The 18,409-nt window shown below is 42.0% G+C and overlaps 1 protein-coding gene across 1 annotated transcript in view; it reads right to left on the reverse strand.

Annotated features, from left to right (window-relative positions):
• The window catches only part of LOC111960961 (potassium voltage-gated channel subfamily KQT member 1-like), a 249,406-nt gene that overhangs the window by 189,146 nt on the left and 41,851 nt on the right, over window positions 1-18,409 (reverse strand). The window contains exons 10-14 of the mRNA XM_070443012.1: window positions 17,897-18,053; window positions 14,984-15,010; window positions 13,447-13,497; window positions 13,196-13,310; window positions 5,542-5,610 (exon numbers count right to left, since the gene is read on the reverse strand). Coding sequence (XP_070299113.1) covers window positions 5,542-5,610; window positions 13,196-13,310; window positions 13,447-13,497; window positions 14,984-15,010; window positions 17,897-18,053 — 419 coding nt within the window. The remainder of the gene's footprint in view (window positions 1-5,541; window positions 5,611-13,195; window positions 13,311-13,446; window positions 13,498-14,983; window positions 15,011-17,896; window positions 18,054-18,409) is intronic.

Raw genomic sequence — 18,409 nt, forward strand, 5'->3', positions numbered from 1 at the left:
TCTATACTGACCTTTTGTCTGTTTGATTGCCTTATGGAGGAAATAACTACACTGTTTGTGACTATAACTGAAGAGAATTCTCAAAAYGACTTGAGTTCCTGTATGTTATCACAATCACACCATGAGTAGTTAATCATGAAACATACACCCCTGCCCTTCTTCTTCCTGGAGAGATATTTATTCCTGTCTGCGCAATGAACTGAGAACCCAACTGGCTGAACGGACTCAGACAGTATATCCCGAGAGAGCCATGTTTCCGCGAAACAGAGTTTGTTATAATCCCTGATGTCTCACTGGAAGGAAATCCTTGAACTGAGCTCGTCAACTGTATTATCCAGAGACTGAAAATTAGCAAGTAATATACTTGAAAGCGGCGGGTGGTGTGCGCGCCTCCTGAGTCGGACTAGAAGTCCGCTCTGAGTACCTCTTTTACGGTTCGGGAACAAAGGATCCAGTATTCCCTGTATTCAAAAGGACAATGTAGGATGTGCGTGTACCTGTTAGTCTTAACAGTTCGGTATCTAAACCGGGAGCCAGCTGGAACTCATGGTGCAGGGGTGGGCACAGACAGGATGGAATCTGCCTTCCTCACCATTTGTCTGTTGTACAGATCAGACAGACTACTCTGCTGGACTCCCATGATCATACGGCCCATGTCACTATTCCAGCTAGTGCATTTTTTACTTTTACAACATGGTTGCCGTACCAGCGAATCAAAGAAAATTTTAAGACAGACTATGTACCACTTATAAAAGAGAGTCATCAAGTTCCTATCTACCTCAGGAACCTGCCAGTTCCTGAGAGAAAAAAGGTATTGCTGGTCCTTCTTACACAACATGTCAGTGTTACACTCAAAGTTAAATGTACTATCAATCGTGTCAAGATACTTGTAGTTGTCTACAGTGTCTACTACCTGACCCTCGATGATAGTGTTCAGAGGGGTAGGGGGTTGACGCCTGAAAAAAGATACGCATATCTTTAGTTTTTGTCACACATTCACTGTCACACCAATGTACAAAATAATCAACAAAAGGGCCATAGGCAGTTTTATTGGCATGAATGACACTGACTATTACAGAGTCCTCCACAAACTTCAGGATGTGTTAGTTCTACACCTAAATTATTAGTGAGTTGGTTCACTAACAGGTGGGGTTGAATGGTGTTAAAAGCAGATAGTAAATCAACAAATAACAACTTGGCATGAGTTTTTCTACCCTCTAGATGTTTGAAAAGAAGGTCTAGTAGGGCGACAGTAGCATCCTGTACATCCCACTTAGCCCTATATGCAAACTGTTCTTAACCCGCTTTGTAAGCACTTTACCCCTCCGCAGGGCTGTGAAATAACCGGAATAAGATGGACGCAGTTGTGGTCAGCTGTGCACAGCGGGGGCAGGGTAAGGGATTTATATGCTCCCTTAACAGAACCGTAACACCAGTCCAGGATCTTGGTATGTCTGGTAGGGCATGTGGTGTACTGATGGAAGTTCCTCAAGGTTTTTGACAATGTACAGTGGTTGAAGTCCCCAATGATGATGTTCTGGGAATCTGGAGATATAGTTTGCAATTTTGCCGTCGTCTGGAGTATTAACTCCGCGGTATTACTCTAATTTGACTTTGGGTGGATGTAAACCACGGTGACAAATATTTTAGGAAATTCCATGGGCAGATATTGGGGGGCGCAATGACACGGATAGCAGTTCAACATCCTTCATGTCCTTCCCTAACCAGCACAGTTTTGCACTAGCGCTCATTCACAGAGACATCTCGGTCCAAGTGTATAGACGCCCCAAACCTGTGAATCACCAGCTCAGAGTGCAAGTCCCTATCGTTAAGCCATGTCTCCGTGAGAGCCAGAATACAGGCATCTCTGAATTCATGTTGCAAACGAACATGGGCTTGCAGTTCATCAGTTTTGTTACGAAGAGACTGGGCATTTGCTAGAATGATAGAGGGCAGGGGAATTCGTGAGAGAGACTGACGCTTCACCCTTTCATGATATCCACCCCTTTTCCCCGCTTTTTCACCTTGCGGTGTATCCCGCTAGAGTCCCTTTGAACATTATTATGATCAAATGCATCGAGGTTTGGGTAGATTAGATCCGAGGGAGGATTGGCATTTGGGGGATTATTCCATTGGAGAAGAAACTCCCTGCTGTACTGGGTCCGTGTTGATTGTGAATGGGGAAGATCTTGCAAACTTTGTACCAGGTGAAATGCCATCCACAATAAAAAAAAAAGGCTGTTAACTCCATGTTCCCGAAAGCAGTTAGGGGAAGAGTTCAACACGCCCTTCCAATTTAATTGATCTACTAGATCATTGCATTCAGTGAATTAAAACAGTGATATAAAACTGGTAAAACACTAAAAAACAAAACACAAACGGAGAAACACCGTGCTGCTGGTCGCTGCAGGAGCATGTGGTCCATATGGAACTAACACTATGGGGACTGGAGAGTAGTTATGATACAGGTATGTGTGTGTGTGTGTGTGTGTGTGTGTGTGTGTGTGTGTGTGTGTGTGTGTGTGTGTGGGTGTGTGTGTGTGTGTGTGTTGTGTGTGTGTGTGTGTGTGTGTGTGTGTGTGTGGTGTGTCTGTGTGTGTAGATGGTGTGATGATATGTGTGCATGGGCAGCAGGGTGGTCTGGTGGTTGTCTACAAGCGTAGCAGACAATGAAGCCAAATGACAGTGCAGCTGTCTTCCATGCCGTGACACTAAGTGAAAACAAAGCAGCGTGTTATGGGAGTGCCCCCTTCCCAAATCTGTTAGAGCCTCTGGCTCAGCTTTACCCCCGTAGAGCAGAGATATGGACATGACAGTGTTCCATGACACAAACACACTAGCATACGCTCATAGCGTCCCACTATGGTTATTATCTCAACATCTGCTCCTCACCACTATACACTCTGAGTAATAAACCAGAATCATCTCAAGAAATGCTTGAATCAATTAATCTTCCAGACTGTGAACATACTGAATTCATTGACAAAAAAAGACAGACTAAGAGGTCAGACACACAGAAAAACTGTCGGCCGATAGATACTTATCCAGTAGGAGGCCGTTCTCTGCTAGAACAGGGTAGCCCTCAGTGGTTAGATACAGAGTAGCCTAGTTGGTTTAGATACAGGGTCAAGCCTAGTGGTTAGAACAGGGTAGCCTAGTGGTTAGAACAGGGTAGCCTAGTGGTTAGAACAGGGTAGCCTAGTGGTTAGAACAGGGTAGTCTAGTGGTTAGAGTGTTGGACTAGTAACCGAAAGGTTACAAGATTGAATCCCTGAGCTGACAAGGTAAAAATCTGTCGTTCTGCCCCTGAACAAGGCAGTTAAACCCACTGTTCCTAGGCCATCATCGAAAATAAGAATTTGTTCTTAACTGACTTGCCTAGTTAAATAAAGGTAAAATATTTGAAAAAATCAAAAGCGGTACCTGTTGTGTACCAACGAATCTGACATTTCTATTTGTAGAATTGCAATGCTCGTTAGTTGACTTGAATTCGAGCCAATCAAAGAGCACGAACCTCCACGTGGGGGAGCCGACAGGAATGACAAGAAAAGGATCAAAGTTGGCACTTTTCCCGGTGTAATCCACCACCTTTTCATCAGAATTGTTCTAAAACAAAAATCTGCATAATATATATTTTTCATCTAGCTAAGGAGTATGGTGCTTAAAAAAGGATTTGTTTGTTCAATTTGATAATGTGCACTAGCTCAGCTAGTTAACGTTAGCTTGCTAATTCAGCCAGGGAGTCACACACACTTCATATGAAACTAATGGGGGGGGGGGGGCAATTGCAGCACAATGCACACAACACTAAATGCTTTACCTTGGGGTATTTAAAGTGAACTGCCAACGCTCTGGGCAGAGGTGCTAAGTACCTCTCGGCAGTCAATAACTGTGGTGTGTCTGAGTCCTAAAAGTTTGTTTTACTATAATAACACATAACACTATCAGCCACAAATGGTGAGTGGCCATTTTCACTGTTGATTTAGGAAAATGCTATCTTGTTCAAATCAGAATAAAGACGTGTGGGGAATTACTGTGTGTGTTGACCTAGAGCACAGTGCAGTGAGGTATCGGCATGTAGGCCAAACCTTTTCTGTCATATCCGAGGATATCACACACGAAAACAGAACTCACTTCTCAATCCTACCAAAACACGAGGCAGAGAACTCAACTCCCGAGCATAGTTTAGGCGTAGCCTACCACTACAGTGTAACACAATACACTGGAGCATAAACAGTACTGTAACTACATAACTACGGTACCAATAAAACATACAGTAACTGGATTATATCAGATATGTTTTTGCAACCTCAAACGAAAGCGTACATAGCTACACATAGTGGTTTTCCACCCTCCATGACGAATGAACTGAGTACAGTGTCGCCCCACTTAGATGTTGAAGTACTTTATGAGTGCAGTATCTGGTGTGTAATAGAAGAGGGCCATCTACTGTTGGGAGGGAGAAGGATCAGTTGAGCTTTGGACACGTCTTAACACATGCCCTTCTAAAAGATCCAAGAGAACAACTATTCACATGATGGTCAGCCAGCTGACCTCTTATGATGCCCTTCTAAAAGATCCAAGAGAACAACTATTCCACATGATGGTCAGCAGCTGACCTCTTATGATGCCCTTCTAAAAGATCCAAGAGAAACAACTATTCACATGATGGTCAGCCAGCTGACCTCTTATGATGCCCTTCTAAAAGATCCAAGAGAACAACTATTCACATGAGGTCAGCCAGCTGACCTCTTATGATGCCCTTCTAAAAGATCCCGAGAAACAACTATTCACATGATGGTCAGCCAGCTGACCTCTTATGATGCCCTTCTAAAAGATCCAAGAGAACAACTATTCACATGATGGTCACCAGCTGACCTCTTATGATGCCCTTCTAAAAGATCCAGAGAACAACTATTCAATGATGGTCAGCCAGCTGACCTCTTATGATGCCCTTCTAAAAGATCCAAGAGAACAACTATTCACATGATGGTCAGCCAGCTGACCTCTTATGATGCCCTTCCCATATGCGCATCGTTTTCAAGGCCAGCAAACAACCATATACAAAAGCACCTAGACGGAGGCTACATACTGTCAATCATGGCCTTGTTTAAGAGAACGTAACAATAGACAGAATCTTCCCCACACCCAGAGTTGATTGGTGAAGGTGCTGGAGAAATAGGAAACAGTCACCGCACACTTCCGGTAAGATGTAATTGTAGCTGAGCTTCGGTCAGTTTGACCTTCAACGGAGAACATTTTCATTTTGTTGAAGAAAACAACAAGATTGACAGGTGAATCAAAACCATAACACTTTCATAGACTTGAATCATCTTTCCAGGGGTGGAACTATCAGATTAGTGACGACCTATACCATCTGGATAGTCGTTCATTAGCTTTTATAAGATGTCACACTTCCGCCGATCTTTTTACATGTGGATGGAGTATATCATTGGAGTAAACAACATCGGGGTATAAGGGAGTGCTGGGGGACAGGGGGGTAATAATAATAGTGTAAAACCCCAGCAGGCAGTACAGTACCTTCTTGAATTCAAGTGGTGAGTTGAGACTGAGTCCTGGACCTTTGCCACGAACGGCCTGGTCAACAGACTGCAAGAGAGAAGCATTTGTGTTCCTTTTACAAAGATTCTGGGCTGGGGGTTTGTCAGGAGAGGAGGAGGATGGAGGGAGGGAGGAGGAGAAAGAGATTGAATCCGAAGAGGAATGCAGAATGAGGAGGGTGTTAGAGGTGATATTGGATTAGCTGAGCTGGGGAGTGGCAAGGAGTTCAGGGGAGAAAGGAGAATGCCTACTGTGTGGTGTGTGTGTACACACTGAGAGACACACACACACACACACCCACAAGCACGTATGCATGCACGCACACACACTGCTCTGTACACTCGAGTCCATTGTATGTTCTCCCCCTTCCACATTTTTTTTATTACACATTTTTTATTTTTAAAATGTATTTAACCTTTATTTAACTAGGAAAGTGAGTTAAGAACAAATTCTTATTTACAATGACGGCCTACACCGGCCAAATCCTAACCCGGACAACATAAGTACTTCGAATCCAATTTGTGTAAATAGGTTATGCCCAACACTTCACTCTACAAACTCTGCCATAGATGGCTAGTAATAGGGTTAAGAAATGAAACAGTTCAGTTCAACAATTATATAATTGTAAGTAAATAGAATTTGCAGACCAATGCCACACCTGTGGCCAATTTGAAGGATCTTGAGGAAAAGAATACAACAAATGCTTCACTGTTGACTATTTGAAGAGAAGAAAACATTATTTTAGGAAAATCCTCAGTCAGCATAAATAAGGAAACCCCATCTCATTAACATCTCATCAAAAGGTCAAGAATGGCCACACAACTACAACACATACAGTATGATGCACTGTAACTATTTCAGTCTCACACAAAATTATTGTAAGTTTGTCACTGAGCAAGTGAACATTCTTTGGGTTTATCAACACTTTAAAGGAGAAAACTCACCAAACCGATTGTCGGTCTGTATATTAGGGTGCCGTTCGTTCATTGCTGATGGTGCGGTGTGTTATAAAGACCACCCGTTGGTGGCCGACTGACGGCCGCCATTTTCGCRCATTTCTACATGTAGAATCGGTTTGCAAATTACGGCTCGGACGGTGTTCAGAGGTGCTAAGTACTCTCGGCCGCCAGACACTCGACAATCGTACCGGTCTGTCCATGCCTTAAGTCAGCAGGCATGATATAGCCTAGCAGCCAGGTCACTTGATCCAATGAAGGGCACCAAGACAGATGTACCGTCACATTCTGAGGGATGACTGCAGGCATTATTCTGAAGGGCCACGATAAACAATCATACAGTACAGATGGCTACCTACAGTAGCCGAGTTAAATGACAGGCCTTGAGTGCATGCACCCTGCACCACACCACCCCTAGGCTGTTAATAGGGACGTCAAACGCTCAGCCTGCTGCACAGACCCTACGGACGCTCTAGTCTAGAGCGCCTGGTTCAATGGTGCTTTGGAAAAGAAAAAAAAGCTCTAAATGGTTAAACTAGTGAGAAATATATGTGATTATTGAAAAGAATCTGACTTTGCTTCATTTACCATCATCCTAAATTAAGTTATTGAATTATTTTGTAATTAATGTATATTACGTGATTTTCCATGATGTGGACAGTATACATAGTTATATAGATTATTCCAAGTMTGTGTGGTCTTTGTATAATAAATGTTTAAACAGTGCATACAACCCACATTTTTGCCCCCTTTRTATTGATTTCAACGGGATGTCAATATGAGTGATTAAGAAAATAGTGTTGTGTTTAGCTTTCTGCATTGGCGACCCATTTCAAACAAAATGCAACAACCCAAAATGTAGCTGGTTACATACAGTGGGGAGAACAAGTATTTGATACACTGCCGATTTTGCAGGTTTTCCTACTTACAAAGCATGTAGAGGTCTGTAATTTTTATCATAGGTACACTTCAACTGTGAGAGACGGAATCTAAAACAAAAATCCAGAAAATCACATTGTATGATTTTTAAGTAATTAATTWGCATTTTATTGCATGACATAAGTATTTGATACATCAGAAAAGCAGAACTTAATATRTGGTACAGAAACCTTTGTTTGCAATTACAGAGATCATACATTTCCTGTAGTTCTTGATCAGGTTTGCACACACTGCAGCAGGGATTGATGTAAAAATATATCTCCAGTTTCCATGTGTATTTTTAGTTGTGTTAGTTTCAACCTGATTTCCCCCCTATCAGTGAGTTTTTTTGCCAAGGGCTTTTGGTACGTTTGCAGTTTATAAGGTGCTCGTTTAAAAAAAGTACAAGTAATATGATTACTATTGTTGCACATGTGTGTGGAGATAGACATTTATGTTTAGGTTTTCAATATATCACAAACTGTTTCTGTATATTGGCTATTGATTTGGACACGTTAAAACTGTGTTTGGACATTGGGCTAGTTATCAAAATGTCTTGTCAACAGGAAGCAGCAATAGCATCATTTTAAACTTAAGTTTTATGAATATAAATATAACTTTCAACATTAATGTCCAATGGTATTGCACTTAATCAGGTAAAAACGGCTAAAATTAGTCCAAAAACATGCTGTGATTGTTTGATTGTGATGAAATACAAGAAATCACCAAAACTGGGTTGCCTTGCTTACTGATAAGATGTCTGACACTCAACTTCTTCTGTCCTGTAGAGAAATAACTGCCAACCCCATAGAAACTTGTTGATGATTTGAGGATTTGATCCAGTCAAATGCATTTTCATCCCATTTGAGACAATGGCACCACAGCAGCACCTTTGGCCAAACGGCAATGCTGACACTCTCTCTGACAGTGCAAGGTCTTGCCACTCTGCAGCTCTTCTCTCACTCGATGTCAATGTGTCAAGTGACAGTTGACAGTGTGAAGTTGCAAAATAGGTTTGCCTCGGTCTCCGATAAACAACAAAAAGAACAATCATTGACAGTGAAAGTAGATGCCCCTTGACTTATTCCACATTTTGTTATGTTATAGCCTGAATTCAACATTAATTAAATATATTATTTCTCACCTATCTACACACAATACCCCATATTAAAACATGTCTTTAGAAATTAGTGCTAATTTAAAGAAAAATGAAATACAGAAATCTCATTTACATAAGTATTCACACCCCTGAAAAAAAAGCCCCTTTGGCAGCAARTACAGATTTGAGTTGTCTAGGGTATGTCTGTATCAGCTTTGCACATTTATATTRGTGGATTTTCTCCCATTCTTCCATGCGGATTTTCTCAAGCTCTGTTAAGTTAGATGGGGAGTGGCGGTGAACAGCAATCTTCAATTCTTTCCACATATGTTCAATGGGATTCAAGTCTGGGCTTTGGCTGGGCCACTCAAAGACTTTCGCATTCTTGTTCTGAAGCCATTCCAGCATTGCTTTGGCTGTATGCTTGGAGTCATTTTCCTGTTGGAACCTACATCTTAGTTCCCAGTCTAAGGTCACACTGAAACAGATTCTCATTAAGGCTCCATTCACTGTTTTCCTCTATCCTTGCCAGTATCCCAGTCCCTGCCACTGAAAATCATCCCCATAGCATGAAGCTGCCACCACTATGCTTCACGGGATAGTGTTAGACAGGTGATGAGTTGMMCCTGGTTTTCTCCAGACATAGAGCTTAGCATTCAGGCCAAAGAGTTTTGTTTTTCTCTCATCAGACCACAGAATATTTTGCCTTATACCCTCAGAGTGTTCCACGTGTCTGTTTGCAAACTCCAGGCGTGCTGTCATGCGCCTTTTTCTCAGGAGTGGCTTCCAAATCAAATCAAATCAAATCAAATTTTATTAGTCACATACACATGGTTAGCAGATGTTAATGCGAGTGTAGCGAAATGCTTGTGCTTCTAGTTCCGACAATGCAGTAATAACCAACAAGTAATCTAACTTCCGTCTGGTCACTTCCCATAAAGCACAGATTGGTGAAGTGGTGAAGTGCTGTATAGACTGTTGTCCTTCTGGGAGGTTCTCCCATCTCAGCCAAGGAACTCTGTAATTCTGTCAGAGTTGTCATTGGGTTCTTGGTCACCTCTACATCATAAACCAAATGTCATTGAATTGTTTGTTGCGTCTCGTTGTGTTGTTGTCCTGAAGACAGGGATTTGGACTTGTGGTTTAACTTATTTCTCCAAACTAGCCAATGATTATAACGGCAATTCTGATCCAACCATAAATTCAAATATTGTGCCAGATGTAGTAGGCTAATGTTTAACTAGCCGGCCTGGCACATTGTTGCCTCAGAATGAGAGTTAGGCTAGCAAGCAAGTATTTTACCCAGGTAGCCTAGGACAACAAAAACTTCAAGCATGTACTGTAGAGTATGACAGAGTCATAGACCGTTTAGGCAACGTGAAAGAGGATGACATTGGCTTTTCTCTACAAGTAGGGTGAGTCAAAATGTATTTTTCTACTTGCAAGCATGCACGCAGACACCCACACACACACACACATGCACACGCACGCATGCACACACATATATACAAACACACACAGGAGAGAAATCAGTACAAGGACAGCCACATCATATTTAGCTAAATTGTTTTTTTAATCTTTTCGTTTTTCAGTAACTGTATTAGACTAAGCAAAGGTGATTTGATGATGTTTAAATGTTGAAGTTGAAATGGTGCTGGAATAGTGGAGGCAGCACCTGTTTTCTTTGCTTCTAAATCAATAGTTGTTAAGTAGTTTGAATATGTCGTAAACATTGATTTGCTTGACCGTGCGCTAGGTCATACATCTATTTTTTTTATATGCAATGTGTTTTGTGGACTTCCCCAGACAGATGTTGCTCTATTCTTATTGTCTCGGCCTTACGCCTATATATCACGGTGTCAAGGCATATGATTGAACTAACAGTTTATAGAGCTAACAATGCAATTATCACAACCTATATGGCTTTCTTTTCCTGGCATGGTTTCCCTGGTGATTTTAGCGACACACCGCTACTGCACACACATTCATTTATCTGCAAGGTCACTCAGTCATGAATTTCATTAAACAACCATAAAAGGTAGGCTATATTTCTCTATATGCACACCAACAAGATCAACTGCTAATGCTAGCCAGAGCAAGATGAGCTAAAATCTAAAGAAGGAAATTTAGATTAACCCTCTCAATTTTTCAGCTAGACGGCTGTCAAAATTGCACTGATAAACGATGGGGAATAGTAAGTAGCCTGCTTGTCCTTCTGCAGCCTGCCTGCCAATGCATACTTGTCCCAACCAAGCACCCAAGCTAACTGGCTAAAGTTGGCTAGCTTGCGCGTACATAAATTCATCAGTTATTCTGCGCTCTGAAATCAGAGTACATACAGTAGCCAGAATGAATTTGCAAACGCAAGAGATATGCTAACTGGATAACAGTTGTTCAAGTTCATCATAGTTAGCTAGCTAGCAAAGCGATTCACATTTCTTGCTAGATAACCAAATGACACCTGCCTTTCTAGCTGTGTAGCCACCGAAAAACGATATGAGGGAAAGACTCAGTCACTCACCCACTCCTCCAATGACATCCTCCTAGCAGCTAGCTATCTAGCTAACGTTAGGCTCCGTGTTTTTAGCTTGCGACATAAATAGATATGCTAGCATATTAGCCATGTTATAACTGACTTGTGATCATTGCCCTTGCCAGTTTGATTGTATTGACATTCCCAGCCTTAGTTACATTAATCCGTTTTTGTCCAAAATATTGAATAATTGAAACTGAAACAGTGCATCCCGAATGGAGGCAGCAAATAATGTACCAGGCCAGCTGTGATTTACAACGTGATAGCAATACTTTTTGGACTATTAAGAAATGTATTGGGGAATTATATGAATAATGCATTGAACTGCATCCACTGCTTATAATGTTGGTTTTGTAGCACAAACTGTGAATTGTATATTTTTTTATGATATTATGATTTCAGTTTGTTTCATGTCTGCAAAATAGTTAAATTGCCGTCAGTTCCACTTTAAATGACTACCTCATCTCTGTAACCCACACATACAATTATCTGTAAGGTCCGTCAGTCTAGTAGTGAATTTCAAACACATATTCAACCACAAATACCAGGGAGGTTTTCCAATGCCTCGCAAAAAAGAGCATCTATTGGTAGATGGGTAAAAAAGCAGACATTGAATAGCCCTTTGAGCATGGTGAATTTATTAATTACACTTTGGATGGTGTATCAATACACCCAGTCACTACAACGATCCAGGCATCCTTCTTAACTCAGTTGCTGGAGAGGAAGGAAACTGCTCAGGGATTTCACCATGAGGCCAATGGCGATTTTAAAACAGTTACAGAGTTTAATGGCTATGATGGGAGAAAACTGAAGCTGGATCAACAACATTGTAGTTACTCCACAATACTAACTTCACTAACAGAGTGAAAAGAAGGAAGCTTGTACAGAATAAAAAAATGCATCCTGTTTCAAATAAGGCACTAAAGTAAAACTGCAAAAAATTTGGCAAAGAAATTAACTTTATGTCCTGAATACAAAGTGTTATGGGGCAAATCCAACACAGCACATCACTGAGTACCACTATTCATATTTTCAATCATGGCTGCATTATATTATGGGTATGCTTGTCATCGGCAAGGACTAGATCGTTGTTTTTAAATTAAAAGAAACTGAATAGAGCTAAGCACAGGCAAAATTCTAGAGGAAAACCTAGTTCAGCCTGCTTTCCAACAGACACTGGGAGACAAATGAATTATTGAATGAATAATGTGCAAATAGTGTATAATCCAGGTGTGCAAAGCTCTTAGAGACTTACCCAGAAAGACTCAGCTGTAATCACTGCCAAAGATGATTCTAAGATGTATTCACTCAGGGGTGTGAATACTTACGTAAATTAAATATTTCTGTATTTAATTTTCAATAAATTTAGCAACATTTCTAAAAACATGTTTTCACTTTGTCATTATGGGGTACTGTGTGTAGATGGGTGAGAAAAATATATTTTGAATTCAGGGTTTAACATAACAACATGTGGAATATGTCAAGGGGAATGAATACTTTCTCGAAGGCACTGTATGCAAAGCTCTTACAGACTTACCCAAAAACTGGAATCGCTGCCAAAGGTGATTCTAACATGCATTGACTCAGGTGGTTGAATACTTATCTAATGAAGATATATTAGTGTTATATTTTTCCAACATTTTTTTTTACCATGTTTCTTTCAATTTGACATTACAAAGTATTGTGTGTGGTTCGTTGACAAAAATGACAATTCATTTCCCCCCCCCCACTTTGTAACATAACAAAATGAGTAAAAAGTCAAGGGGTGTGAATACTTTCTTACAAACATGTCACAAACAAACGGGACTGTTTTCTCCAACTCAGGGTTAATCCCTTCTATACCGTGGTAACAACCAGGGTTTCAAGCACTCAAGAGGCCATTTAACCCTCTCGTGAGTTGAACAGAGCAGCTCTACATTGACAGGGAGGGCTCTTTGGCCTATCAAAAGGCTTTATACCGTACGGATTAGGGATGGGCCTGTGTAAGAGGCAGGGAGGTGTCTATGGTATGGATTAATACATTAATAAGAACAAGAGCATGGGTACAATACAATGGCTGTAGGGTTGATGAACGGCAGGCAGATGTACTGTAGTGAGTGACGGATGGAGGGGTAGTTAGGTACTCACTGTGCTGTGTCTGTCACCACGGTTAAAGGGATGTCCTCGCTGACATAGGCCATGTCATCACACAAACTGCTCGTCCGGGAGATGTCCAAGGAAGAGCCGTCCAGTTTTTTCTTAACTGTGGGAGACAATACAAGAGTCTTGATGATATACTCAAGGAGTCAGTTCAATGCAGCTTCCGATTTACTAAGTAAGAAGAAAATAGGTTAATTGAAAAAGTAAAGGATAGACATTAGGGAAGTGTGAGGGTCTACCTGGAGAGGCAGGACAGCTCAGATTGAAAGAGGACCATGAGTGCTGAACGCCTGGAGTCAAGAAGAACAATAAGAAAGAAAGAAAGAAAGAAAGAAAGAAAGAAAGAAAGAAAGAAAGAAAGAAAGAAAGAAAGAAAGAAAGAAAGAAAGAAAGAAAGAAAAAGAGTGTGAGAAACAGGTGGAACAAACACAGTGGAAAAATATATGCTGTATACTTGATTGACTAGTCAGCATGTCACTGAATGGTATCATCACACCAAGAAGAGGTTATTTTAGTCTGCGAAGATGATGATTGGTAACATCTCTTTCGAACCGCTACAGTTTGTTAGTGCAGCTAAAAACCATTGCACAGTGAAGGTTTGTAGGGAACTAGCTACAGTCCAACAGTCAGCATAGTTTCATAAAGAATGGAAGAAAATGGGGTTCCAGGAACTGGCTGACCACTCCAACCAAAGCAAAGGCAACTGAACCCTCTGGACCTTTACCATCAGTTTGTTTAACATTGTTCAGCCCGGAAGCTTCGGCTACACTGTTACTTTAGACCCACTCACACAGAAAGAAGAGCGYGGGGGGGGGGMMYTGCAGAGATAGAGAAGAGAGAGAGGGAGAAAGAGAGGGAGCGGTAGACAGAGAGAGAGGGGGGAGAGGTAGAGAGACACAGATAGAGACAGAAGGAGAAATAGTGAGCGAGAGAGAAGGGGGAGAGGGAAAGGGAGAGAGAAAGAGAGAGGGAAAGTTAAGGACAGGGGGTACTGTGCAGCTCCTCCACTTCTCTCTCATTCAGTGGGACCGGGGACGCGAGCCGGCTTATCTGCTACAAAAACACTGCAGGCTTATTAATATCTGGCCCTGTCAGAGCAAACACACTGGGTTAGGAGCACCAGAGAATGAAAACAAGCAGGGGCCAGAGAGCGAGAGATGGTGGGGGTGGGCAGAAAGAGGGAGACAGAGAGAGTGACAGACAGAGTGACAGAGAGAGAGAGAAAGAGAGACAAAGAGCGAGAGAGGGAGAGAGAGAGTGACAGCCTGGAAAGAGAGCGCCCCATTGAAAATTGAGATTCTCACAGACGGCAGCTGGGCCAGAGGGCCAGACAGATAAGTGGAGTGATAAGCCGGACGTTGACTAAATCAAACAATGCCCAGTTTAATTCTGACCACTGGAGCTCCACAATGTCCGCTTATCACCCCAACCTCCCTCCTAGTCCCCCCTGTTCCCCGGTGAGTCCCCCGGCCCCCGGCCCCTGACCCAGCCCTCACCCCGACTGGTGTTGGCAGGACAGCCAGAAAAGAAAACACCCAGGCTAGGCTGGTAGAGAGGAGAGGAGGGAGTCGGTTGGTGACAAACTCCAGTCTAATTAAAATACTGTCTAGGTAGTGGGAAAAAAAATAAAAATAATGATTAACACAGAGGATCTCTTAAAGGGACAAAGGATTGAGCCTGAAACGGAGTGAGTTGGAACTGAAGTGCATCACGAAGACTGGAGGTCATGGAGTCAAGTAGGAGATGGTGTCTTAGCGTAGAGAGGTGAGGGCTCACCTGTTTGTCTGAGCATCCGGGTGACGACTGAAGAGGAAAAGAAAGAACTTCTCAAAATGATGTGCTCAAAAACCCCTGCCTTAATTTGACATACTGTATATAAAGGAATCAAATCAACACAACCAATGGCATGGGATTTAAAAAATTATTTTTACCTTTATTTAACTAGGCAAGTCAGTTAAGAACAAATTCAATGACGGCCTAGGAACAGTGGGTTAACTGCCTTGTTCAGAGGCAGAACGACAGATTCTTTACCTTGTCAGCTCGGGGATTCAATCTTGCAACCTTTCGGTTACCAGTCCAACGCTCTAAACACTAGGCTACCTGCCGCCCCGGGATACGACTCTTCTCAACACTAGACCACTTTTGAGGTCTGAAAACATACGATAAACTTAGATTTCAGCATCAACCAACTCTTAATATAAGCGAGTGCAATGTCATTGCTGTTCCAACGACACTTTTCATCAACAAGAAAACTGTTAACAGTTTGTTTCCGCAAGATAAGAACCTTTTTAAACACCCATGATCTCCAGAGACAGTTGAATCTGCAGATATCTGTATTTATACACACCAGCACACCATGCTGCCTGGAATTTAAACATTATCATTAGTGACAACATGCTGATGAGAGTATGGTGAGCATGGCTACTTAAATGTCTTTATGACATCAACAGACAGCCTTTCAAAAGCCTTGGCTCCACTAACTAGCCTCAAAATACATGCAACTTGACAAATATGCTTTTTTCCCCTCTAAAGTTCAAAGGCAGTAAGACATGTGTTCCTGTTCATTATCTACCGTTACATCCCTCCAATTAAGCACCAAACCAGACAGCATTTCCCCCATATCTCCTTTCTCTGCTGGTTACGTTCTGTGTTAATATCCCTCTCCCTCCTTTTATGATTATGTGCTTTGACAGGAAAAACTCCTAAAGCACACTTATTAACCTCCAGCCTGGGACGATTCATTTGGCGGGGGTTTACACAGAAAGTCCCCCCCCCCCCACTCACCTTACATGGTGCAATGGTCTAGTTAGCAACATCAGTAAGGTGAATACTAAGTAACTGAATGCAACATCTGCGGGAATGTTACCATTGATTCAACACAAAACACTAGCTTTCTGACTGACTCTTGACACAACACCTATTTTGAAGTACTTTCTGGCATTTCCTTCAGGTAAAATCAATCAAAGTGTGAGTGTCTGATGCCAGTGATGCGGACAAGTGGAGCAGTAAAGCGCTTGTACAGTATACATGAACTCTAATCACCAGTGACTCTAATGACTTCCATCTGGCCTGGCCCTGTTGGTGCTGGAGCCTAACCCAGCCACGTGGCAGCCATCTTGTGTCTGTCTTTCTATCCCAGGGCCCCTGTTCCTCTCTCTGACTGACTGACTGACATTCAAGCCCTGTACCAGCTACACAACACCTCCCTCTTCTCTCCCTCTATGGGGGAAGAGAGAGAATCACACCACTCACCAAACCCAACAACTCAGAGCCTTACCATCGATAGGCAGAGCATTCTTCAAATCGTTACTGTGTCGTGTCCCACGCACATGACATACTGTACTGTACATTTAAACACATTCACTGTTACTTACAATTTACACCTTGAGCATTCAACTGAATGGTAAATAGCTGATAAGCACATAATATCCTCAGGTTTGAACTATCCTCTACTACCAAGGAATAATTGCTAATTACTCCTCAACTCATATCTCTACAGCACTGCTTGAATTTCAAACAGAGGACTCCAACTGTGCCACACAAATGTTTCTCTCTCGTCGCCAGTGGCCCCTGACCAGTCAAATCAACAGGGTAAACACACAAAGCATACAATATATTTTTTACTGAAATTTTTGKATTTTGCTGATGATTCAACCATATACGCAGCAGCAACCATAGCTAATGAAGTCACTGAAACCCTTAACAAAGAGTTGCAGTCTGTTTTGCAGTAATAAACTGGTCCTGAACATCTCTAAAACTAAGAGCATTGTATTTGGTACAAAGCTGAATCTGGTAATGAATGGTGTGTCTGTTGAACAAGTTGAAGAGACTAAATTACTTGGCGTTACCTTAGATTGTAAACTGTCATGGTCAAAATATAGATTCAATGGTTCGATAGATTCAATGGTCACTCATGTGGACACTACGTCACCACAAAATCTACGGGCAGAGCTCGAAAATGCAAGCTCCTTGGGTGCTGCCATAGACTTACATTAGAAGTGCCCATCCAAGAAGGCTCAAGGTCATTGGCCACAGTTAAATTACGTCAAATCACGTTATATCTACAGTAGCTTTGACTGGACTGATCATGTCAACATCATACTTTCAAATTCTTAGCTAGCAAGCTAGACAAGCAGCCATCGTCATGCATCAAGTCGGCAATCTACTGGCAAATCCTTTTCAGGTGTAACAGTGGTAAGGATTCAATGCATGGTGCTGAAAAGAAAGCTCTGCTGTTGGGACAGCTTTATGTAGGACCTAACAGTTTGTGGGCACCGTTTCTCATTGTTATAGTGCAATTCATGTAAAAATCGCCTATGGCAGTATCCAACTGGGCAAAAACTGGTTGAATCAATGTTGTTTCCACATCATTTCAGCAATAAAAATCTATGTGATGACATTGAATTAACGTGGGAAACGGATTATATTTGCTAAATGTCAGCAACGTAAGGGAATTTCATATTTTTTTCACCCAACTTTTAACCTACTTCCAGTGACCGCGTGACTAGTTTTTGTTGATTTCACGTCGAATTCATGTTAGTTGACAACTCAACCAAATGAATCAAAACTAGACGTTGAAATGACATCTGTTTCCAGTGGAATCTATCTTCACTTTAAGCCAAACATTAGGAGCGTCTGTAAGATGACCAACTGTAAAGAAACCTGTTCCTTCCAGTACTGTCCAGTTACCTGGCTGTTCTTCCAGAAATAAGGGGACCTCTTTCTTCTCGTCTTCATCCTCAATGTGGTCGAAGGTGATCTGAGGAATATACATCCTCTTCTCTCCAGTGATGGTCAGGGAGCCGTTGTCACGAACCATCTTCAGTTTCCTCTTGGGGCGCTTGCTCTGAAGACAGAGACAGAGACACGAGAAGAGCATCACCAGGACTGTCCTGAACACAAACTCAGCATCGGTCATTAGGGCCAGGAGTTTCGCTGGTTTATGTGGTCACTCCTGGTCCTGTGGGAATAAACAGGTAAGAGTTGCATGTGGCCTATCACTATGTCCGTATGATAAACAAGTTGTTTGTGTTTTTGGCTGCACTTAGAGTTGTTTTAGCACTATCACTTGTCATTTATTCCTCATTTGCTATTGCTGGCATTCCATGTACTGGCCAGTAAACGTTGATGCTGGCATTCCATGTACTGGCCAGTAAACGTTGATGCTGGCATTCCATGTACTGGCCAGTAAACGTTGATGCT

The sequence above is a fragment of the Salvelinus sp. IW2-2015 genome, linkage group LG4q.1:29 (assembly GCF_002910315.2).
Source record: "Salvelinus sp. IW2-2015 linkage group LG4q.1:29, ASM291031v2, whole genome shotgun sequence".
NCBI lineage: Eukaryota > Metazoa > Chordata > Actinopteri > Salmoniformes > Salmonidae > Salvelinus > Salvelinus sp. IW2-2015.